Below are 21,575 nucleotides of genomic sequence, written 5' to 3'. Positions count from 1 at the left end.
TCTCAATGAGTGGGCCCAAGTGACTCACTTACCTTGTCTCAGGGTTATAGCCTAATATGTAGAAAAATGAATCCACTCGGGCTTTAAACTCTCTAGCAGCAAATATGTCAGAAAAATGGGAGATGTTACACTTCCCTCTGAAAATAAGCAAACAAACAAAAATACATTAGTAATACCCTCAATTGTTTTGTAAACCAAAATACTATTGGAGGGGTGGGGGGGAGGGAGTATTAACTAAATCCACATTACTCTAAGAACCTGTAGATGTAGCTACAAACTCTGTAATCATCTATTCCAACAACTGGGAGTTCCCCAGGGAAAAAATGCCCAATATAATCTATTTTTTTGTTTCATGACTGCTTCAGCTTACAAGTTTACAAACTTCATTGCTTTTACCTCAGCATTTTAGTCATACAGTAAAATTAAACTACAAAAATAAATTGTGGGCATAACTGTGATGAAAGTTTATTAAACTAGAAATGATGGGGGAACTTAAAGCCACAGTTAAATGACGAAAATGGCCCTCTTACGCCCTTCTACATCATCAGAGCAAAATGGCCTTTCCTCCTGCTACCTTACGATGGGCAGAATGTGGAACTGTTCAATAGATGTTTCTTTTTTAACATGCAAGAAGTAAACTGACTTGAAAATTAAAACAGAGCAATTTTAACTTTTAAAATATATGGATGCATTGTAATGCACAAATTTTTCAGTAACATTTAAGGACTTAAGTTGAAAAACACATTCCCATAAAAATATTGCGATGAGGAGGAGTAAGATTTCCAGGTTCATCTACCAACAAAACGTAAACCACAATATAGCTGAAAACTCTCCAGTACTGCACAACTCCTTAAGCCGTGTTTCATGCACCAAATGTAAATGTCAGCAGCATTATACCATGCAGTAGGGCCCACCTTCCCACTACACACACACGTGCACATACACACACACATACATGTTGAAATAATTTCCTAGAAGCTAGAAAGTAGGGAGGTTTATCCTAGACAGCAGGGAGGTTTTAAGAACTGCAACTCCCTCAGTGGTTTCAGAAGGTAACTTTAATACCAAGTGGAAGCTAAAGGTTATGGTTAAAGTAGGTGAAACGGGAGGACCAAACGCACATCAAGAGGGCGCCAGGATGCTCCCAGTGGCATGGCGTGCCCTCCCTCCGACAGCATTCCACTCCCAGGGGAATCCGTGAGTGATTCGTTAACAACACACATACCAGCTAATGGCCAAGGTGTCAGTGGAAGAAACTGGCTGAGGGATATCCACATAGGAATGGACATTCATCCACTTCCTACCAATGAAAAAGTAATGTCCCCCTTTCCCACAGGATTAAATAACGGCGACCAAAGCCTCAGTAATGGGCACAAACTAAGATGGGCTCTGACAATTTCCATTTTTAAAATGAAATAAAACAATCTATTGATTTACTAAAGTTCCTTTGGGAACTACTTATTAGAAGATAATGCAGGGCTATTGAGCACTTGAAATGTGGGTGGTATAACTGAAAAGAAATTAGTTTTAAATTTTATTTAATCTTAATTAATATCTCTCTATATAAAAGCCTAAGCGACCATTACGACCAAATGACCAGAATGACCGGGAAGACCAGTCGCTATGATGCGCACTGACCATCAGGGAAAAGACACTCAACACAGGAGCTGCTCCCTGGTGGTCAGTGCACTCCCACAGCCAACCTCCCGCGGCCCCTCCCCCCAGCTGGCTGGCCCCCATTGGCCCCTGGTGCTAAACCATTCCTAGAGACCTGCTTCTGGGCTGGGATTTCATACGTAGCAGAGAAGTTCCCTCACTGCAATCTATTGAAAGTCAGCCCTGGACACGAGGGTTTGTCTCACTCCCATCCTCCCCCTTCCCCGGGGGTCGCCTGCCCGCTGCAGTGGCAGCATGGCAGCGAGGGACAGAGGAGAACCGCACGGTGGTGGGGCGCCGATGGTGGCGTTGGCATTGGCATCTGGCATCTGTTCCTTCCATGTCTGGCCTGGTGACCATCGCCTCCTCTCCTGACCCCGCCGGGGCCTTTGGTCCTGGGCTGGGATGGGGAACCGGGGATGGGTGGCAGCAGATGCAGCCCCTTTCCCAGGGGGGCCAAGGGCTGGCTCCCTCCTTGGGGCTGGTGGCCAACCTCCTGCGGTCCCTCCCCCCAGGCCAGCCAACCTCCCGTGGTCCCTCCCCCCCACACACGATTCATGCACCGGGCCTCTAGTGTGTGTATATATATATTTAAATAGCTACATGTGACTAATGGCCACCACATATTTATATATTTCTATCATTGCAGAGAGTTCTATTAGAAGCACGAATTCGCAGCTACAACAAGATACAAGACAATACAGACTAAGCATCCGCTCTTCAGGCCCAGGACCACACGTCCAGTGTTTAGCTGGAATTAAGGAAAGTGGGTAAGATCACTTTTACAACTGAAGAATGCACTCACTCTGCACCTTACTGCCCTCCTATCTGAAGTGATTTAGTCCCTGAAGCCAAGAAGAAACAGGTAAGTTCCTCCGCCAGTTAAACAGGGATAAAAGGACCTACTGCACCAATCATAACAGCATTAAGATCAAATAAGAAGTCTATGAAGACATCTACTGCTCAGTGCTATGTAAAATAAGCTATTTTCACCATCATTGTCCATTACTAAAGGAAAGTAATTCTTTTATTATTCTTTGTTATTTCTCAAATTTAAGGTAACCCTTAAACTTGAGTAATTAATGTATTAACTGGAAATATAAAAACCCTACCACCCCACAATTCTAAACATAGGCATTAGAAATCAAATATGTTTAAATCAGGAATTCTCAGTCTCAGCACTGCTGACATTTCATTGTCAGGAGCTATCCTGTAGTTAGCAGCATTCCTGGCCTCTGCCCAACAGCACCCCACAGACATCACGGAGACAATCAAAACTATCTCAAGAGAATGCCAAGTGTTCCCTAGGGAGGGCAACTGGTTTAGGGAAGGACAAAAGCAGTAGAAATAGAAGGGTATCATCTGATAAATGACTATGAGCTGTAATAAACAGGACTTTAATCTACCACTACTTATATGTCCTCTATTTGCTTCCCATTTAATTATATGAATAGCCTGTTAATTGACGGAATTCTTTAGTATTTGATATCATTTAATCATTGATTATCTGAGATTTTCCAGATATGCTGATTTGTAATTTTAACGTTTTGTAAAATTACGTTTGTAATAAACGTAATTTTACTTCTTCTTTACCATTTTTTAAGCCTCTAATTGTACTATACCTCTAATACAACGTGGAAAGTAGTGGAAATAGGAGGCATCCTTGCCTGCTTCCTGATCCCAGTGGAAATGTTTCTTGGGTGTTCCATTAAATATGATACTAGCTTTAGAAATGATCATATCATAATCTTAGCCTTTAGAGATCCATTTTTCCCCTTAGCTTTATTAACATGATAAATGCTACTAACAGTCTCAATAGTAACCTACTCCGCATTCCTGAAATAAATTCCAGTTGGTCATTATGTATTTTTAATGAGATATTAGAGTTTTTTAAAGAATTTGATGACTTGGATCTAGTATTTTTCTCATTAACTTCTGCTTTTATTATTACTCCTGTCCTTGTGCTTTTTTGTTTTTGTTCACAGCAGCTCTATTCATACTAGCCTAGAAATAGCCCCAATGCCCACCAGCAAGGAAATGGGTGAACAAATCCTTGTGTATTTGTATAATGAAATACTACACAACAATACAAAAGAAAGCGCTATTGATACATAGCAGCACAACATGGAAAATTCTCAAAAATTAAATATTAAGCAAAAGAAGCCAGACATGCCCTAACTGGTTTGGCTCAGTGGATAGAGCATCGGCCTGAGGACTGAAGGGTCCTGAGTTCAATTCCGGTCAAGGGCACATGCCGGGGGTTGCAGGCTCAATCCCCAGTGGGGGTGTACAGGAGGCAGCCAATCAATGATTCTCTCTCATCACTGATGTTTCTATCTCTCCCTCTCCCTTTCTGAAATAAACTATATTTTAAAAAAAGAAGCCAGACACACAAAAAGGTACATACAGCATGATTCCACTTATATGAAGTTGTGGAGCAGGCAAAAATAATTTATGTTAAGAGAAACTGTATGGCTGTTGGCTTCTGGGTGGGAAGTTTTGAGTGGAAAGTAGCTAAGGGAACTTTCTCACGTGGTGGGACTATTCCATGCCTTGCTTAGGGTCAAACAAATTTATGAAAATGTAAACTTAAAATCTGCATTTTACTGTATATTTTTAAAGTATTAGGGGAAAATAAAACAATGACAGTCATTAGCATGCAGCTGTGGCTGTTTAAAGTTGCTACATTTGCCCGCTAATGAGCCCTCCTGCACTGAGCCCTGAGCACAGAGCAGAGCTGAAGACAGGGTTGACAGGAGCAGGTAAGACCACCACGGATGGCTCTGACTGGGTGGCACCCATTTTGAAATACAGAGTGGGGCAACTGTAAAAAAGTAGGTTTACAGTTGTTAGCATGGAAACAATAATGTAATTAATTAATTAATAAGAACGAACTGTTTCATATGCCCCCGATTGTGACCGTTCTCTTGCCCACGCTGCATTGTCACAGCACCTCTTGCTGAAGAGTCCTGCTTACATTTAAAAATGCGTGTATGTGTTGCTACATTCCTTTCTTTTGTTTCCAGAGTCCCCTTCTCATTGTGCTCCCTATCAAAAGCAGTACATCATCTGGCTGCGTTTGTGGAATGCAGGAGGAGAGACTGGTCAGAGAAAATCGCCATCACTCCCACCTTGTTGAAACAGCTGGTTTTGGAGTCCCCTAAAGTCCTGCCACCCTATCTCTAAAGTGAAACTTCACTGTTAACAGAAACGTGGCTCAAGGCAGGAACGCCCGTGTCCTAAGGTCTTTCACTGATCAGTAAGTAACACGGGCTTCCTGAAAAAGACCTGCGTGGGTAGCCCTTTGGTGTGGTGCCCAGTCACAGCTGGGAAGTGCAGCATTTGAAGAGCCCTCTGGCCAGTGGGAGGTGGCCATCTGAAGGGGATGAGGGAGAGAGAAAAGAACCGCCTTATGCAAGGAGAGGATACAAATGGAAACTGTGGCCCAGAAATTCATTCCCTTAAAACTACCCAAACCTGGGAAAGTCTTCATCTATCCCCAAGCATAGGCAAACCTCAGAGAAACTGGTGAGGATGACAGAATGCTTATAGCAGCGTGTTTGCTTACAGGTAATTCACTTTTATCTGAAAATAAAGGGGGGAAAGATTTTGAAACAGTAAGTGTGTTGTCTATTACAAGCCATTTGATTAATGACAGGCATAGGATTATTTTAAGCCTCTTCTGTTTCTAGTTCTTCCGCCTCTCTTGACTTCCTACGGGTTATCTGAACATTTTTCAAGATTCCATCTTGATTTATTTACAGTGTTTTAGTATATCACTCTGTATAGTTTTCTCAGTGGTTGCTCTAAGTATAACAATATACAACACTTGAGTTTTCCACTCAAGTCCTTGTGCTTCCCCACTTTCTAAATACAATTGTCTTAAGTATTTCTTCTATATACATTTAGCAAAGAGCAGTGCATTCTTTTTATTTATTTGTTGTTCCTTTTATCATTTTAAGCTGGAAATTGAATTCATTTAATTTTATTTTTTATTCATATCAATGTGTTTCTTTCGTTTTTCTCTAATCATTGCTTTAAATGCATGCCATACATTCTGGTTTATAGTATTTGTATTGTTTTAAATTTGTGTTTCTCCTTATGCCAGGAGTTGTTAATAATAGGACCTTTTAAATTTCCAGATGAAAGGACCTTTCTGCTCTTTGTTTTTATTTGTAAACTTTATTATTATTCCACGTTAACCAGAGTGTTTTTTTGTGACCTAATATATGATCATTTTTTAAGAATACACCAAGGTACATAGAAGAATGTCTTCTCTATTGCTAGGGTCTACAGATCAATATTTGCCTATGAGGTTAAATGTGCAGGAATAAATGTAACAAGAATGGGGAAATGTCTCTGAGGAACACTCCTCAGACACTCCTGGAAGGTAACAGGAAACACGAACAAATGGGAAACCCCCCGCTCTCGGGCTGGAAAACCCATCATGGCATTTCCCCACAGCTTGCCCTGTACATTCAATGCAATCCTAATACAAATGCCAACTCTCACCTGTATGGCCTGAAACAGTTAATACTAAAATTCACATGGGAAAACAAACACCTGAAAAGGGGTGGAGGGAGACTCTAGCTCTATCAGACAATAAAACATAGTTTAAAGCCTCTATAATTCAAAGACTGTGATGCTGGCACATAAAGAGACAGAAGGAAATACAATGGCAAGTCCAGAATACTTATGGAAAAGAATCTATGACAAAGGTGGCATCTCAAGCTGCAGAGGTAAAGACAGACTTCTTAAGTAAATGGTGCTGGGACAACGGGGTAGAATTCCTCTTTAAATTTGGTGTAGGGAAAGGCTTTCTAACCATGACTCAAAATCCTGAGAAAATAAAAGACTGATAAATGTGACTAGATAAAAATAGCCTCTGCATAATTTAAAAAACGCATAAAAGTGACAGAAGTGCGAGAAAATATCTGCAACATACAACAGATATATGAAAAAGTTTTAAAACACGAGAGACAAAAAGAAAAAGACAAGTAGAAGAGACATAAACAGATGATTCACTCTCAAAAAAGAGGCAAAATTAGCCTTCATACATATGAAAAAAATGCTCAAACTCACTGTTAGCAAAAAAAAAGTAAAACAACATTGAGATACGATTTCTCACCTATCAGACTGAAATACTTAAAAAAAAAAAAAAAAGACAACACATCCTGTTGGGAAAACAGGAAGTCTCATACATTGTTGGAGAAAATGCCAACTGGCATATGTTTTCTGGAGGGAAATCACACATACATGAACATTTTAACCCAGCATATGCACAAGCATATTCACCACAGTATCACTTATGATTGGAACACCCTGGAAACTGAAATGCCCATATAGGAAAGCACAGCTGAATAAACTATGGTACATCCACACAATGGAGTACTATGCAGCTGTCAAAAAAGAATGAGGAAGTTCTCTGTGCACTGATATGGAGCAATTTCCAGAACATGACACTAAGTGAAAAAAGCAAAGCAGAGTATCTACAGTATGCTACCCTTCAGATAAGAAAAAAGAGATTATAATAAAACTAGAGGCCCATTGGATGAAGAGATTCGTGCAACAGGCCTTCCCTTCCCCTGGCTGCTGGCACCGGTTTTCCTCTGGCACCCGGGACCCAGGCCTTCCCTGCTCCGGCCCGGAGCCTTCAGCCTTCGCTGCTCTGGCCCAGAGCCTTCAGTCTTCACTCTGCCACTTTGTGCCTATGTATGCAAATTAACAGCCATCTTTGCTGGGTTAATTTGCATACTCTCCTGATTGGCTAGTGAGTGTAGTGGAGGGACGGTCAATTTACATGTTTGTCTGTTATTAGGTAAGATGGACATGTATTTGCTCATTTGTGAAGAGAAAATGCAATAAGAAGTAAAAGAATCAGTTACCTACAGTAGGTGGGTGAGAAAGCAGTGGGAACTCAGATCATAACAGCAGGGGTGGAGGCTATAACTTTGTACAGCTCTGGCCCTTAGTACCAACCACAGCAAGAGCCCACAAACCTTTGCATACCCAAAAAATAAAAACACAGTCCAAATCAACCAGAAGGAACCAACGAATGCCAAGTCTAACAAATGAATTTAACCATATGACAAATGAATAGCACAACCACCTTTAGGAAGGTATGTAAGAACAAAATTTACATATGTAAGCAACTTCGGAAAACAGTATCATGCTTATATACTACTAGAGACCCGATGCATGAAATTCATGCAAGGGGTTCAGCCCTCACAGCCGTGGCAGCTTGCCTCGGCCTTCACAGCCCCATCTTCATCCGCAAGGTCGTTCAGCTGTCTGGTCTAAATAGCATATTACGTGTTTATTATTATAGATAAGACTAAAGACAAAAATTTAGTCAGTAAATGTGTTTTTCACAGGGACATGGGTTACAAATTTGGAAACTAAGTTGTGTGTATTCCAGAACTGAATAAAAATAAGTAAATATGTATTCTAAACAATAAGAACGTGTTCTTCGCTGCTGAAGGAAGAAGTTACGAAGGAAAGAGGAAGGATAAAATGGGTCTTGGGGTGCTAGCCTGGAAGCTTGCTTCCCCTCTCTGCTCCCAGCCACGTGAGGATGCAGGAAGTCAGCAGTGTACAAACCGGAAGAGGGCCCTCACCAGCACTCAAAATGCTGGCCCCCCAATCTCAGACTTCCAGCCTCCAGTCTACGGTTTTTGTTATAGCAGCCTGAGCCTGAATGAAGTAAAACATTAGCAAAAATCAAATAGGGTCTTTAGGTAAACGGTATTGAGCTAATGTGAATTTCCTGGTTCTGATAACTGTACTATTGTTATGTAAGATGTAAACACTGAGGAAGATTGGGGGAGGGACATATGAAAACTCAGTTCTTACAAGTTTTCTGTGTGTCTACAAGTAGCTCCTCATAAAAGAATTTTTAAAAGACCATGAGGTATTCAAGGGCAGAGTTAGGTGTCCTCAGTACATCCAGAGTCTTTCCCCTACTGGTGGCTCAATTACATGTGATATGATGAATGGATAAGTAAAAAAATGACTGACAAGTTATGGTATCTAATGAAGTACTAAGCATATATAGACAAAACAATAAAAATGCTGTAGGCTGAAGTTACTTCACGTATAAAAACAACAGATTAAAAACAGGAAATGAATCTTAAACAGCAAAACTAAGACCTCGGAGGGATCATGAAACAGAACTTGCAGGAGCTAAAGGAACTTTGTAAATGCTATGGGATGGTTGGGGAATTATACAAAGATGTAATTAACCTACTTCAATCATTCTATATTTACTAGAGACCAGGTGCATGAAATTTGTGCACAGGTAGGGTCCCTAGGCCTGGCCGGCGATCAGGGGTCTTCCTACCCCAGCTGCCGGCCAGGGCCTTCCTTCATTCCGTGCTGCCACCTGGTGGTCAGTGCATGTCACAACGAGTGGTTGAACTCTTGGTAAGTTGAACTCCCAAGGGGACAATTTGCATATTAGCCTTTATTATATAGGATAATCCTGGGTGACCATAACATAATATGGAGATAGACTAATTTGGGATGAAAAGAAGATCCGAAGTCCTAAACAGCTAGTTTAGGGTTTCCTGGTCCCAGGCTTCCAGAAAATATACTCTAAAATATCTATATATATAAAAGACTAATATGCAAAGTGTCCCCTCAGGAGTTCGACCAGGGGACCTGGAGTTCGGTCGCTCGCTATGATGTGCGCGGACCACCAGGGGGCAGCACAGAACGAAGGAAGGCCCTAGCCAGCAGCCAGAAGGCCCTAATCGGCCCCGATTGCTGGCCAGGCCTAGGGACCCTACCCATGCGTGATTTTTGTGCACTGGGCCTCTAGTATTCCTATGATTTGAATTCCTAGTAAGGTGATAGCTTGTAACCTGATCTACCTTAGGATGTTTTTTTCCCCTAACAATCACCTGAAATTGGAAGCAGATAATCAGAAAGTTGGAAAAGAGTCCTAGCCAGTTTAGCTCACTGCATAGAGCATCAACTACGGACCAAAGGGTCACGAATTTGATACCAGTCAAGGTCAGGTACCTCGGTTGCACGCTTGATCCCGGCCCTGGGCACGTGAGGGAGGCAGCCAACGGATGTCTCTCTCTCACATCAACGTTTCTCTCTCTGTGTCTTTCTCCCTCCCTTCCACTCTCTCTAAAAATCAATGGAAAAATATCCTGGGGTGCCCTGACTGGTTTGGCTCAGTGGATAGAGTGTCGGCCTGCAGACTGAAGGGTCCCGGGTTTGATTCCGGTCAAGGGCATGTACCTTGGTTGCGGGCACATCTCCAGTGGGAGGTGTGCGGGAGGCAGCTGATCCATGTTTCTCTCTCATCGATGTTTCTAACTCTCTATCCCTCTCCCTTCTTCTCTGTAAAAAAATCAATAAAATATGTTTTAAAAAAATATCCTGGGGTAAGGATTAACAGCAACAAAAAAATGTTGGAAAAGAGCCCTCGAGCTGATGAAACGTGTATGCCCTCCCATGCTGCTCGCCACAACCAGTATGGGAGAATTCATTGTTAAAAGTGCGCTGCCCAGCTCACAGTTCACAGCCCAATCACAAAGCTGTCACTCTAGATCAGTGATGGCGAACCTATGACATGCGTGTCAGAGGTGACACGCAAACTCATTTTTTTGGTTGATTTTTCTTTGTTAAATGCATTTAAATATATAAAATAAATATCAAAAGTATAAATCTTTGTTTTACTATGGTTGCAAATATCAACAAATTTCTATATGTGACACGGCACCAGAGTTAAGTTAGGGTTTTTCAAAATGCTGACACACCGAGCTCAAAAGGTTTGCCATCACTGCTCTAGATCAAGCATGTCAAATTCGAAGGTTAACAGAGGCCAAATAAACAAGGTTTAAGTTTATGTGGGCTGCAAGAAAACAAAAGCTCAATTTTCATAGAAACGTAGGTTTATTTTGATAGAGGCATGCTGAATACAAAAGGCTGAAATAAGTGAGCAATTGTTGACATACAATAATAGAACGTTTTAATAAAAATTAATATTTTCTCTTGAACATTAACTTACCAGACACTGCATAACTGCACAAATTAATAAGCATAATGCAAATAAACCTATTTTCTTGTTCTCCGAAAGAGAAATATTTCTTGTTGCGCACACCAAACGAGTCAGTACAAGACTAATGACGTGGCCATCAGCTGCTAAAATATTTGCTGCTAGTATTAGTGGAGAGAAATGGTGCGCCTGCACGTAAGGGAAATGAATGCAACACCATTATAGTAATCAATCATTAGCGAACGTTGTAGTTCGTTATTAATAATTATGTATAACAGGATATTGTAAAAATTAAGTTATGAAATTTTTATTAAAATGTTTCTTACATACTGTTATATTGGCTGGGCCGCAAAAATATTCGTTGTGGGCTGCAGGCAGCCTGAGAGTTTGACACCCTTGCTCTAGATCCTTTGACCATCAATAAAACATTATCTTAAGGGAAAAATAAATTACATGGCAAATAAACCCTCAGGTAAGGATTTAAAAATGAAAAATAAAGACTCTACAAATCTTAACAACTTCTGATAAATATTCAAATGTAGTCATTTTAAGCAATTACGTGAAAACGTTGAAAAACCAGAGTTACATATATATATATCTCATATTTTTACTCCTTTAACTTGAATTCAACTCTAAATTGCTTGAAATCATTTATCTCAACCAATGAAACAAGATGGGAGAGGAGGGAAAAGCATGCAAAGCAGGATAAGAAATAATCCCAGGATCAAGCTACTTGTCTTAGCTAACAATGTAATGGTTCCATCCATCTATCCAACTTTCCATTAACTTTCTTGTTCAGCATGCAAGCTTAAGATCCATAAGCCACCGTCACAAAAAGCTTGTGGGTCTTTTGGAAGAAGTTTACAAAACACCACGGGAATTCTCCACGTTTATCTATGAAGTCCCATAGGAAGCCAACTCTACCCACGCACACTTCTTCCCTGCAGCGGGGTCTGGCAAACTATGGCCCACGGGCCCAATCTGGCCCAACGCCTGCTTCTGTAGAACCCATGCACTATGAATGGCTTTTACATTTTTTAATGGCAAAAAAAGAAATCAAAAGAAGAGTAATACACCTCCTGACATGTGGAAATTAAATTAAATTCAGATTTGTGTCCACAAACAAGTGTTACTGGAGCACAGCCACTCATCCATGCTGCCTGAGGCTTTGTGCTACAATGGCTGAGCTGAGTGGTGGTAACAGAGACCATATGAAAGATTATCTGCCCCCAAAGTTTGCCAAAACCTGCCCTATATTAAAAGTTTTGCTAATTTGCCTTGAAATAATTGGCTTTAGCTATTTAGCTTTGCACAAGAAACTCCAGATGGTTTTACTGAATACCATCTGAGCAACATAATAGAGAAATTATTGTATCTCATTGTAGATAAGCTAAAAGCCAGCATATCCCGATGGCATTTTTGGGGGAAAATAAACAACTATATTTTTAACAACAAAGTAGTTCGTCCATCAAATCACTTTACCATTTCCAGTGGGGAAAGTTATTACTTGCCTTACTGCTTCTACCACTTAAGATGCCCAAAGTCCTCCACTTATAAACAAAATATGCCAGAATATACGTGTATCCTTTTCTTGAAAGGGACAGAAGAAACAAAATACCAAGTTGCGCAAAGCAGGGGCTAATGGTCACTTTTTGGCGTAATTATCAGACATAAGAATAACCTGCAATGTTACCTTCTGCCTCAGAATAAAGTCTTCAATATGTTCTCCCTACCTGAGCTTTTTAGTAGAAAAATTTTCATACATATAGAAAACTAAAAGAATAGGTCAATGAAACTCCTACAAACCTTGCCTAGATTAATAATCACATGCTCAATTAATTACACGCTGTCATCTTTGTTTCTTCCATTTCTTCACCTGTCCTAGGCCGAACAGTGACTGAATCTTTAGGAACTAACCGGCAGATCATCGAAACACTTCACCCTAAATACTTTAGTGACCAATACCAGAATAATAATTTTCAAGGAAATACAGTTTTTTTAAAAAAAACTTTAGAGAGGGTATAAAAACATGAAATAGGGGGGGGGGAAGTCCCCTCTCTACACCCCCCAACAAATTAGTGAAAATACAGGCAACCTCCCAAACCCCAATAATACACAGAGTTAACACTGGAATGTTGGCCAGAGACCACAGGAGTCATCTGATTATCAGCACGATTATCAAGAGAGACCAGGACAGCCCAGCCTCCCACACTCCATGACTTCTCCATGTCTTCATGGAGACCACACCTCTGCAATTACCTGAGGGCAGCAGCGTGGTAGGTGTCTACATAATCAGAAATGAAGAGTTCTCGGTTCTTGATAACTGGGTCTGTAATAACAAGTTCTCTTCCAGAGTCTGTCAAAAAATCAATTCATTAAGAGGGCATTAAAACTGAGTTTCCCAAAACAATTAGGAAAATTTTACAAAATTTTTCTTTCAGGGTCACCTCCCACTAAAGAAAGCACAATAAATAACCAGGCCTGGTCAGCAAAACAAAACAGAGAGGAGGAATAATGTAGAGCAGAAATAACAAAAAGAAATATTCTGCTGGGTGTGTTTTATACTTTTTACTAAAGTTCCCACAGTTTGCTGAAATGCAATAAGCACAAATTTTTTTAAAGGGAAGAAACAACTATTGCATTTTAGCAATTTGTAAACTACTAAATATTTAATCATCCTGTCCATCTTATTTTTTATTGCTAAATAGTCCAGGATGAAGTGAAATCAAGAGTTTCCACTGAAAAGAATAACTAAGTTATTCTTTTAAATAACAAACCACAATTTAACTGCATTAACAGAAATTTTTATAGCTTCAAAGGAGAAAATAGTAGTAAGATGTGAAAGAATATCATTTTATCATTCTTCAAAACTATTTTTGATGGTTGGTCGAATGAAAACCTATCGCCAAAAGCAGTGTGAAGAGTGACGGGCACAGACATCAAGGACAGAGCTGGCCTTGGCAACTTCCTCAGGTTCTCTAAGCCTCATCTTCCTCATCTGGAAGCGGGGAGCGACATATAATTAATGGGAAACAAACGTGAATCAGCTATCATGAGGTCTAGCGCCTCTCAAAAGAAACAATGAAAGGGAGCTATTATACATCTGAACAAATGTAATATACATTTCATGTTCACATCTTATGTGTAAATGGAGTTATTGGGCAGACACTACAGTGTCAGGGGAAGAAAAAAGATGCTTGAACAACCTTCCTATTGTTCTGAAAGTCAAGATGCAAGCTGAATTCCAAAACATTCAGGAAAGCTTTGCTTTGAAACTGAAGTTCAAACCCTGAATACAGAGAACTTCAATGATACAGACTCTGTTGAAAAAGAGGAAAGAAATAAAATGCAATCCTGTAGGTTATAAGCATTATTAGTTCATCATTAGGCAAGAAAAAGAAATTACTGTCGTTTCCAAAAAAGACCGATCTCTATCCGAGTTTACAAGGAAGACGTCAAGGCACATGCTCAGGTTCTCTCCTTTTAAAGGCAAAAATAACGAAAGAACTCGGCAGAAAGTGAGTATTCCACTAATGTCCTCTTTATAAGAAGCTATTTTAGAAAAAATGTTCATAGTAGTGATCTCCATTAATAAATGTTTTCAGAACAAACTTAGTCCAAAGCTCTGAAGGGCATATTTACCGTTTTCATTGTGTCGATCCTGAACCAAATGCTGATACACAGAATCTGGAACTTCAGACTGACGGTAGTACCATTTGACGTTCATGAGTAGGTGGTCCCTCTTACTCTGAAAAGGAAAATCTAACAGCATTAGGAACAGGGTTTCAGGTGCCCACAGCTGCATACCATACCCATGAACACAAGTCCCTGGAAACAGATGGACAGGCAGAGAGGGAAACACACAATTACCACCAGAACCACAAAAATACATAAGTTAACGAGGTCACATTTTATTTTTTCTAAATTACAGCCACAGCACCCCCTCTGATCTGATCCCTCAAAGTTGCTCATTAAAGGGAAACAAAGGAGAGCAAACTTGAATCTATAAATATCCCCAGTTTAACTTATTCAATGTTATATATTTTTATTTGGCATTAACTACATAGTTCTACATGAATACATGCTCCTATCTTAATTTTTGACCATTTTAAATATTTATTAACTGTGTTATTTATAAATATTTATAAACACTGTGAAGCCATTAAGGGCAATACGTTACAAAGAACTTACCCAACAAGGCCTGGCACAGTCATCTCTCCAGGGTTCGCTAATCACCCAGACTGAGTTACACTCTCCCTCCACTTTCCTGCCACTTAATTTGCAGTTATTGCTACATGGCAGACTAACACAGCAAGCTATGAGTAGTGATGAAGGTGCTGAGAGTCCATGAAACATGGACCCTGACTTATTTATCTTTGAATTAGCAGAGAATTGAACACCTTGTATATAAATATTTGTGAATAATGAGAGTTCTATGACGATCAGGGTCCCATAAATGTTTGTAAAACACGTAACTTTGTTAGCTGTAAAAGTTAACTTTGTTCCTAGTGCATTCAAAGAACACAGTATCAAATGCTGCCCTTCCATTTGAAGGCTACCCCATGAGGTACATCATCTGTGCCACCGGCGGGGAAACATCTCAACATGCCAGCACACTAGGCTCATCAAATAGCTTCCCAACCAGTGAGGGCCTTAAGACACTTCCCAAGGTGAATGCAATATAACTCTTCTTAGCAGCTTCTTCCTTGTCATCACAAGTCAGCGGGTCAGAAATGAATGAGCGCTTCAATCTGAGAAATGCCTCCTGTTTATAAAGGAGATGGCTAAATTCTCAAATATGTCAATGGAGCCTTCATTATGCTTATATGTGTGTATACACATATATACTATATGAAAAATGTATATATTCTTCACTGAAAGGCCAGTAAGACTAAAAACAAACAAAAAAACCTTTGGTAGAATATTTAAGCCATTTAAAAAAACAGAAAAACTACCAATAGTCTTGACTCTATGCAAATGTGAAGAAATCTATTCCTAAGTAAATATAAACATCCACATTCTTCCTTTATAATTAATTGTGCCAAATAGACAGGTTTATAAAAATAGGACAGCATTAGTGGTTTCAATAAAACAGATTGTATGCAAAGAATAATCCTACATAATGGGTATCTTTACTTTCTATCCAATTTGCACTTTATATTCCACACTGTTTATACTGCAGGTGGGAAGATGAGGACAAATCAGTATGTTAAGTAATAAGAATGAATGTTACATGTAGGAGGTTATGGACAAGAGCAATTACTTCCAGCAGGGAATTATGAAGGAGGTAAAATCTAACCTGGGAAAATGGGAAATATTTCATTGGATTCTTTCTAGGCAAAGGATGACACCCAAGAAAGATATAAAGAAAGAGAATACCAGACATATCCACATGCACATGGTCCATCTGTGTGCAGCACAGAAAATGTTCTGCGTGGTACTGAAAAGAACCTGAATCCTGACGGTAGTTTGGCCTCCAGTGGGGTCCACTAGCCCACTGCTGACACAAAACACAGGAGAGCAGCCAGAGGGCTACAGTTTCATTCCTAGACAAAGTAATAAAAAGCAGGCCCAGGATGAGAGCACTCATCATGGAAACAAACAAACCAGGCGGAGGGACAGTCTGGTTGACGGCACTAGGGGCTAAAACTCACTTAAGTAAACATACTGTCTAATACAGGGCTTCTCGACCTCAGCACTGTTGCCATGTGGTCCAGCGAGGCCAGTGTGGACACCTGTCCTGTGTATTGTGAGATGCTGAGCAGCTTCCCTGGCCTCCAGACACATTAAATGCCAGTAGCACCCCTCCCCCTCACTGTGACAACCGAAAGTGCCAGCAAGCATTGCCAAATGTCCTCTGTGGAACAAATTACCCCCAGTTGAAAACCAATGGTCTAGCAGTCTCCTTTTTAATGAAAGCTAAATCAGAATGGTAAGACTAAAACCTAGGTCAAGTACTATCAGGTGAAGAACATGGACCACAGGCAACAGAAACAACCTTTTAAAGGTACCATAACTGGCAACTGTACAATGTCTATTTTTCAGAACCACGGCAGTGATTCTTAAAGTATAATATTTATGTTATCTTCTGACCCAAACAGTTAATTATTACACACACACAAAATTATTGTTCTGGTTTCTTTGTACCTAGACTTATGACTCCTAATGTTAGACTTGACAGAGGCAGCGGAAAGCCTATTGGACTTTCTAATGCAGTACTACTCAACAACCAGCGAGCGGCAGCATTGCATTAAAAAGCCTCCAGACACTTGCTTGCACAGATATAACACAACAAAGGTACTAAAGTAAACTTAAGTAGCTGAAATAGATACACTCTTCCTAAATAGATCAGAAATTTGGTTAAAGATTAAACATCTATAAAGGGAGGCAGTAAATTGTTCCAGAGAGTGCTAAACTGACATTAGGTAATCCGGGGGTCCTAGGCCTGTCTGCAATCACTAGTTAGCAGGGGGGGTTGGGGGGGGGGGGGGGGTGACCTTAGTGGAGTCACCAAGCCACATGACAAGTGAAGGGACAGAACAAAATTATTTCTACGGTCCCATTCCATCTTGCTGATGCTTAGATTTCTTCCCCAGACAAAACCAAGTAGATAAGATGGGATTAGGGGTGTTTTCTCTACACCAACATAATGGCATTAGCCAACATTACCACCCTAAAAAGGTTTTACAAATTAAAATGTCCTCTTCCATGGAAGCTAACTGCAGTGCACGGAGGAACACCAGAGGGGAGCAGAGAGCAAACCCCTCCCCCACAAAGCTCCCAAAGCCCCTCAGGCACAGGGGTGCTGCTCAAATGGAGCCACCGGAAATCATCTCTTCCCGCTACTCGGCCGTCAGATTCTGCTCAAAATCACAGAAAATTAAAGGTAGACGTGAGCTCAGAGGTCATCTGATTCAACCCAAACCACCTGGGTTTAAATCATGGCTTTGCAACTTACTAAGCTGTGTGACTTCGGGCAAATGACTCTTCTAAGCCTCAATTTTCTCATATGTAAAATGAGGAAAAAATAATAGTCTCTAGCTCTTTAGGTTGTGAGGATTAAATAAATGAATATAAGTAGAGTGGGTTGGCTCTCAATAAATGCTGGATATTACCACCACTGTTTTACAGATGAAAAGAGAAGTCAAGCTATAATAAGAAGTGGCTTATAAATTTGCTTTTCTCCAATACAAAAAGCAGGCTAGCAATAGCAATAAAAAAAACAAATCATGTAGCAAATTAGGTGGACGTATCTTCGGTTTTGCAACAATTCAAGAAGCATATCAAGTATATCTGACAAATATGCCTCATTATTGACTAGTGATATAATTGTACAATTGCATAAAGGTCAAAGTGGTTATAAATGACACATTTTAAACGGAATGTGGTGAGAAGCTTCCTATGTGAAGGCACCCTGGGGTATATTTCTGAATACAGAGAAGAGCCCACTGGGAAGTAAATCATTTCCCACCATTTTATCTTTAAAGAGAGGAGAGACTGATTGATTCTGTCTGAGTCCAGGTGGTTGGAAGCCACCAAACAGGAGCACCTCCAATCTACTTAAAATGGTTTCAACAGCAGTGGCTCAGTGCAAAAAGTGGGGAGCAGCTGATTCTGGGTTAAATTGTGAATTCTTCCACATGCCTGGCCAGGATTTCTTTGAAATGAGGGATTGTGTAAATTTAAGGAAATAAAGAGTGTAACAGAAGACAAACCCATCCCCACCTGGGTTTAGGAAAAAGCTAGCCCACGTGTTTGGGAGCAGAGGAGGACATCTAGAGCTTTGAATGCCAGCCAACAGGCTGAGAATTACTGAGTTAAAAATTCGGAACTGAAATTAAACATTCAGAATGAGGTAATGAACAAAGGGAGAAAGTAGGCAACGGAGACGGGAAAAGCAAACAGGAGGCTGCTGTTAAAGGGATACTGATTCATTTTTATCAACACAACCATCCCGAATACAAATGCAAGATCCAAGGCCAGGGTCTTCCATACAGGTGTTTTTCATGCTGATTAATATAGTAAGTGCTTCAATTGATTTAAATTGCCAATGTGAGTCTTTCCTAGGAGCATTATTATCATCCTCTGGGAAAAGGTTTTAACGCGTTAAAAAATAAAGGAAGCACAGGGAGGCGGGGGTAGGAAGAGGAGGACAGGAGTACAGAAATGACCGACAAGTGCAGAGATTCTTCTACACATGGAGGAGGCCCCCAAAGCAGAATGGGAAGAACAATACTTTTAAATTCACCTGCGTTAGAGGAAAGACCTTTTTAGCCCCATAAGTCACCTACCAGGTCTTGGCAGATTCCGTGAGGGGTCCCGAAGCCCTTCACACAGGCCACGCCAGTCCCTCTGCTGTTACCAACTGTGACAGAGACCAGGTCCCAGACTCTAACCAGGATATGAAGATGCTTCATCAAGCGAACAGTTTCACAAACCCCAATTTCAGCTGCTCAGTTCTTGGGATTTTACATTTCAAAAAATAAAAGATCTAGATTCAGTTTCGGGTGAAATCAGACCAAATTTCTTGTTTTATAAAGCCAAAGAGCCAATAAAATTTTTCCAGAAACTTGGGAAGTTGAAGTGGCTTAACATTTGCATACAGTATGGTTTAAAAATATACCTTTTGAAGAAACTTTTCATGCATTTCCACAAGATGCTTATAATAAGGTCGACAGCTATAGAAGTCTTAGAGTTTACCGTGTAATTCAGAATTGTCTGCTGAGACTGCCAGAGGGGGAACAGCCCACCAGAGACATCATGCTTCCCTCCCAGTTGCTGCACAGATGGCTTAAAGTTGCATTTCAGCCTCTCAGGGTCCACCTGCACCCACAAGGCAATGCCTGTTGGGAAGGTCATCCTCACTAGGACCTTGGGAACACAGTCTTAGTGGCTTCAATCTTTCCTGACTTTGGGAGAGGGGAGGAGGGACAGTCAATGGGGTCAAAGACTACTATTATTCGAAGGCCAAAGATAACTCCAGGCATATGCACACGTAATCTGATCTAAAAGATGCTTTCTGTATCAGATGATTATTTCTGCTCTGTGGATAAACACGGGAACTGACTGAGATGAGTAAAATGAAGTCAGATAGGAAATACCTTGTAGTATTTCAAGCCACTACTCTCCTAACATGAGACACTAGGAATGTAACACTCTCTACACCTGTATCTGGAAGTAGCTTTACCTGTAGCTTTACAGCCATTACAGTTCCGAAGGCCATGAAAGAGTCACGGGAAACAAACCTAAGTGCCACCAGGGCTCAGGCCCTCCGGGTCCACCCATCTGAGTTCTGCTCGGACATGGGTGCCAGGGATTAGGGAGAGAAGCAGAGCACTGGCTCTGGAGTTTCCTTAGAGGAAGTGAAGGGCTTTGAGTGCCTCCTCTAAATAAACACACTATCATGCACAGATCTCCCTAACGTACTGAGACATCCCGTAAACATTCTGTTTCCTTTTGACTACATTTCTTATTGCCACTGAGTAAACAAAGTAGCCATTTTTTGCTCTGTCCTAAAATGCCCTTCTTCCAATGTTCTCAGGTTAAGTGTGCAAGTGGGCCTGAAAGAACACCATCTGCAGGAGTTACTGTCTGCAGACATCTCCCAAGGTAACAATCTGACCTGTGACAACACTCTGGCTGCGGCACCTCTCCCTTCTTGGGGCCACACCACACGTGTCTAACAGAATCCTGTTCGGTGGTATGATGGTTAATTTTGTGTGTCAACTTGACTGGGCTAAGAGATGCCTGGGTAACTGGTAAAACTTTATTTCTGGGTCTGCCTGTGGGAGTGTTTCTGGAAGAGAGCAGAATTTGGTTCCGTAGACTGAGGAGATCTGTCCTCAGATGTGGGTGAACATCATCAACGTGTTGGGGGCCCCAACTGGAACAAAAAGGTGAAGAAAAGGCAAATTATCTCTATTCTTGAGCTGGGACATCCATCTTTTTCTGCCATCAGACATTGGAGCTCCTGGTTCTCCAGCCTTCAGACTCCAGGACTCACACTCCTGTAGCCCCTCAATTCTCAGTCCTTTGGACTTGAAATGAATTATAAACCACCTGCTTTTCTGGTTCTCCAGCTTGCAGACAGCATATTATGGTACTTCTTGGCCTCCATAACCTCATGAGACAATTCCTATAGTATATATACATTCATCCCTATTAGTTCTGTTTCTTTGGAGAACCCTGACTAATACAAGCGGTGATTTATCATTTATTGGCATGTGTAAATGGACATAACATGGAAGTACACTGGGGTCTATTCTGAACAAGCATAATGAATTCTTTCTTTAAAGATAAATAAATAGATGAAAGAAACAGATAAACAAGCCATATCCATTTGACCAAGCTGCTTACTGCCTTTCAGCACTAGAATCAAGGTTACAGCTCCTTTCCCAAACCTGTAGCACTCAATCCAAAAGACTACTTTCAAAAGATTACATCAGCATCTGGGTCTGTAAGAGGATTTAAGTCTCCTGTATCAGATGGAGAAGCAAGGTGGAACCGCCCTGCCTTGCTTTACAGTGTTTACAACCAAGATGTACAAATAACCGGCTACATACAAACCCCCAGAAAGATGATGCAGCTAACAATGTGCTGAAGCACAGCCTCTGATTATCAGAAATCATTTTCAAAATCACCGTTTCTTGATGGTGTCTTATTTATTAAACAAATGCCTGCTTTTTGGTTATCTTTACAGTTTAATCTGGACAAAATCCAATCAGTATTTTGGTAGGACCAAGAAGGTGCATGAAAATGAAATCATCTCTCAACTGCCAACTATGGAGTAAAAACTTACTACAGCATATTCTACCTAGGATTACATTGTGTATGAATATAACATTTGCAGTGGGGAGACCAAAACTGAGGACAGGGATAGCCTTGGGAAAACTACTTCTTGGTCTCCCTT

The 21,575-nt window shown here is 40.7% G+C and overlaps 1 protein-coding gene across 5 annotated transcripts in view; it reads right to left on the bottom strand.

Moving 5' to 3' along the window:
- The window catches only part of RERE (arginine-glutamic acid dipeptide repeats), a 418,729-nt gene that overhangs the window by 155,675 nt on the left and 241,479 nt on the right, over positions 1-21,575 (bottom strand). For all 5 annotated transcript variants that reach the window (XM_059691362.1, XM_059691366.1, XM_059691364.1 and 2 more), the window contains 3 exons: positions 14,309-14,414; positions 12,926-13,022; positions 33-137 (listed from right to left, as the gene is read on the bottom strand). In XM_059691362.1, the coding sequence (XP_059547345.1) occupies positions 33-137; positions 12,926-13,022; positions 14,309-14,414 (308 nt within the window). The remainder of the gene's footprint in view (positions 1-32; positions 138-12,925; positions 13,023-14,308; positions 14,415-21,575) is intronic.

The sequence above is a fragment of the Myotis daubentonii genome, chromosome 3 (genome assembly GCF_963259705.1).
Source record: "Myotis daubentonii chromosome 3, mMyoDau2.1, whole genome shotgun sequence".
Taxonomy (NCBI): Eukaryota; Metazoa; Chordata; class Mammalia; order Chiroptera; family Vespertilionidae; genus Myotis; species Myotis daubentonii.
This window is presented reverse-complemented; position numbering and strand designations above follow the sequence as displayed.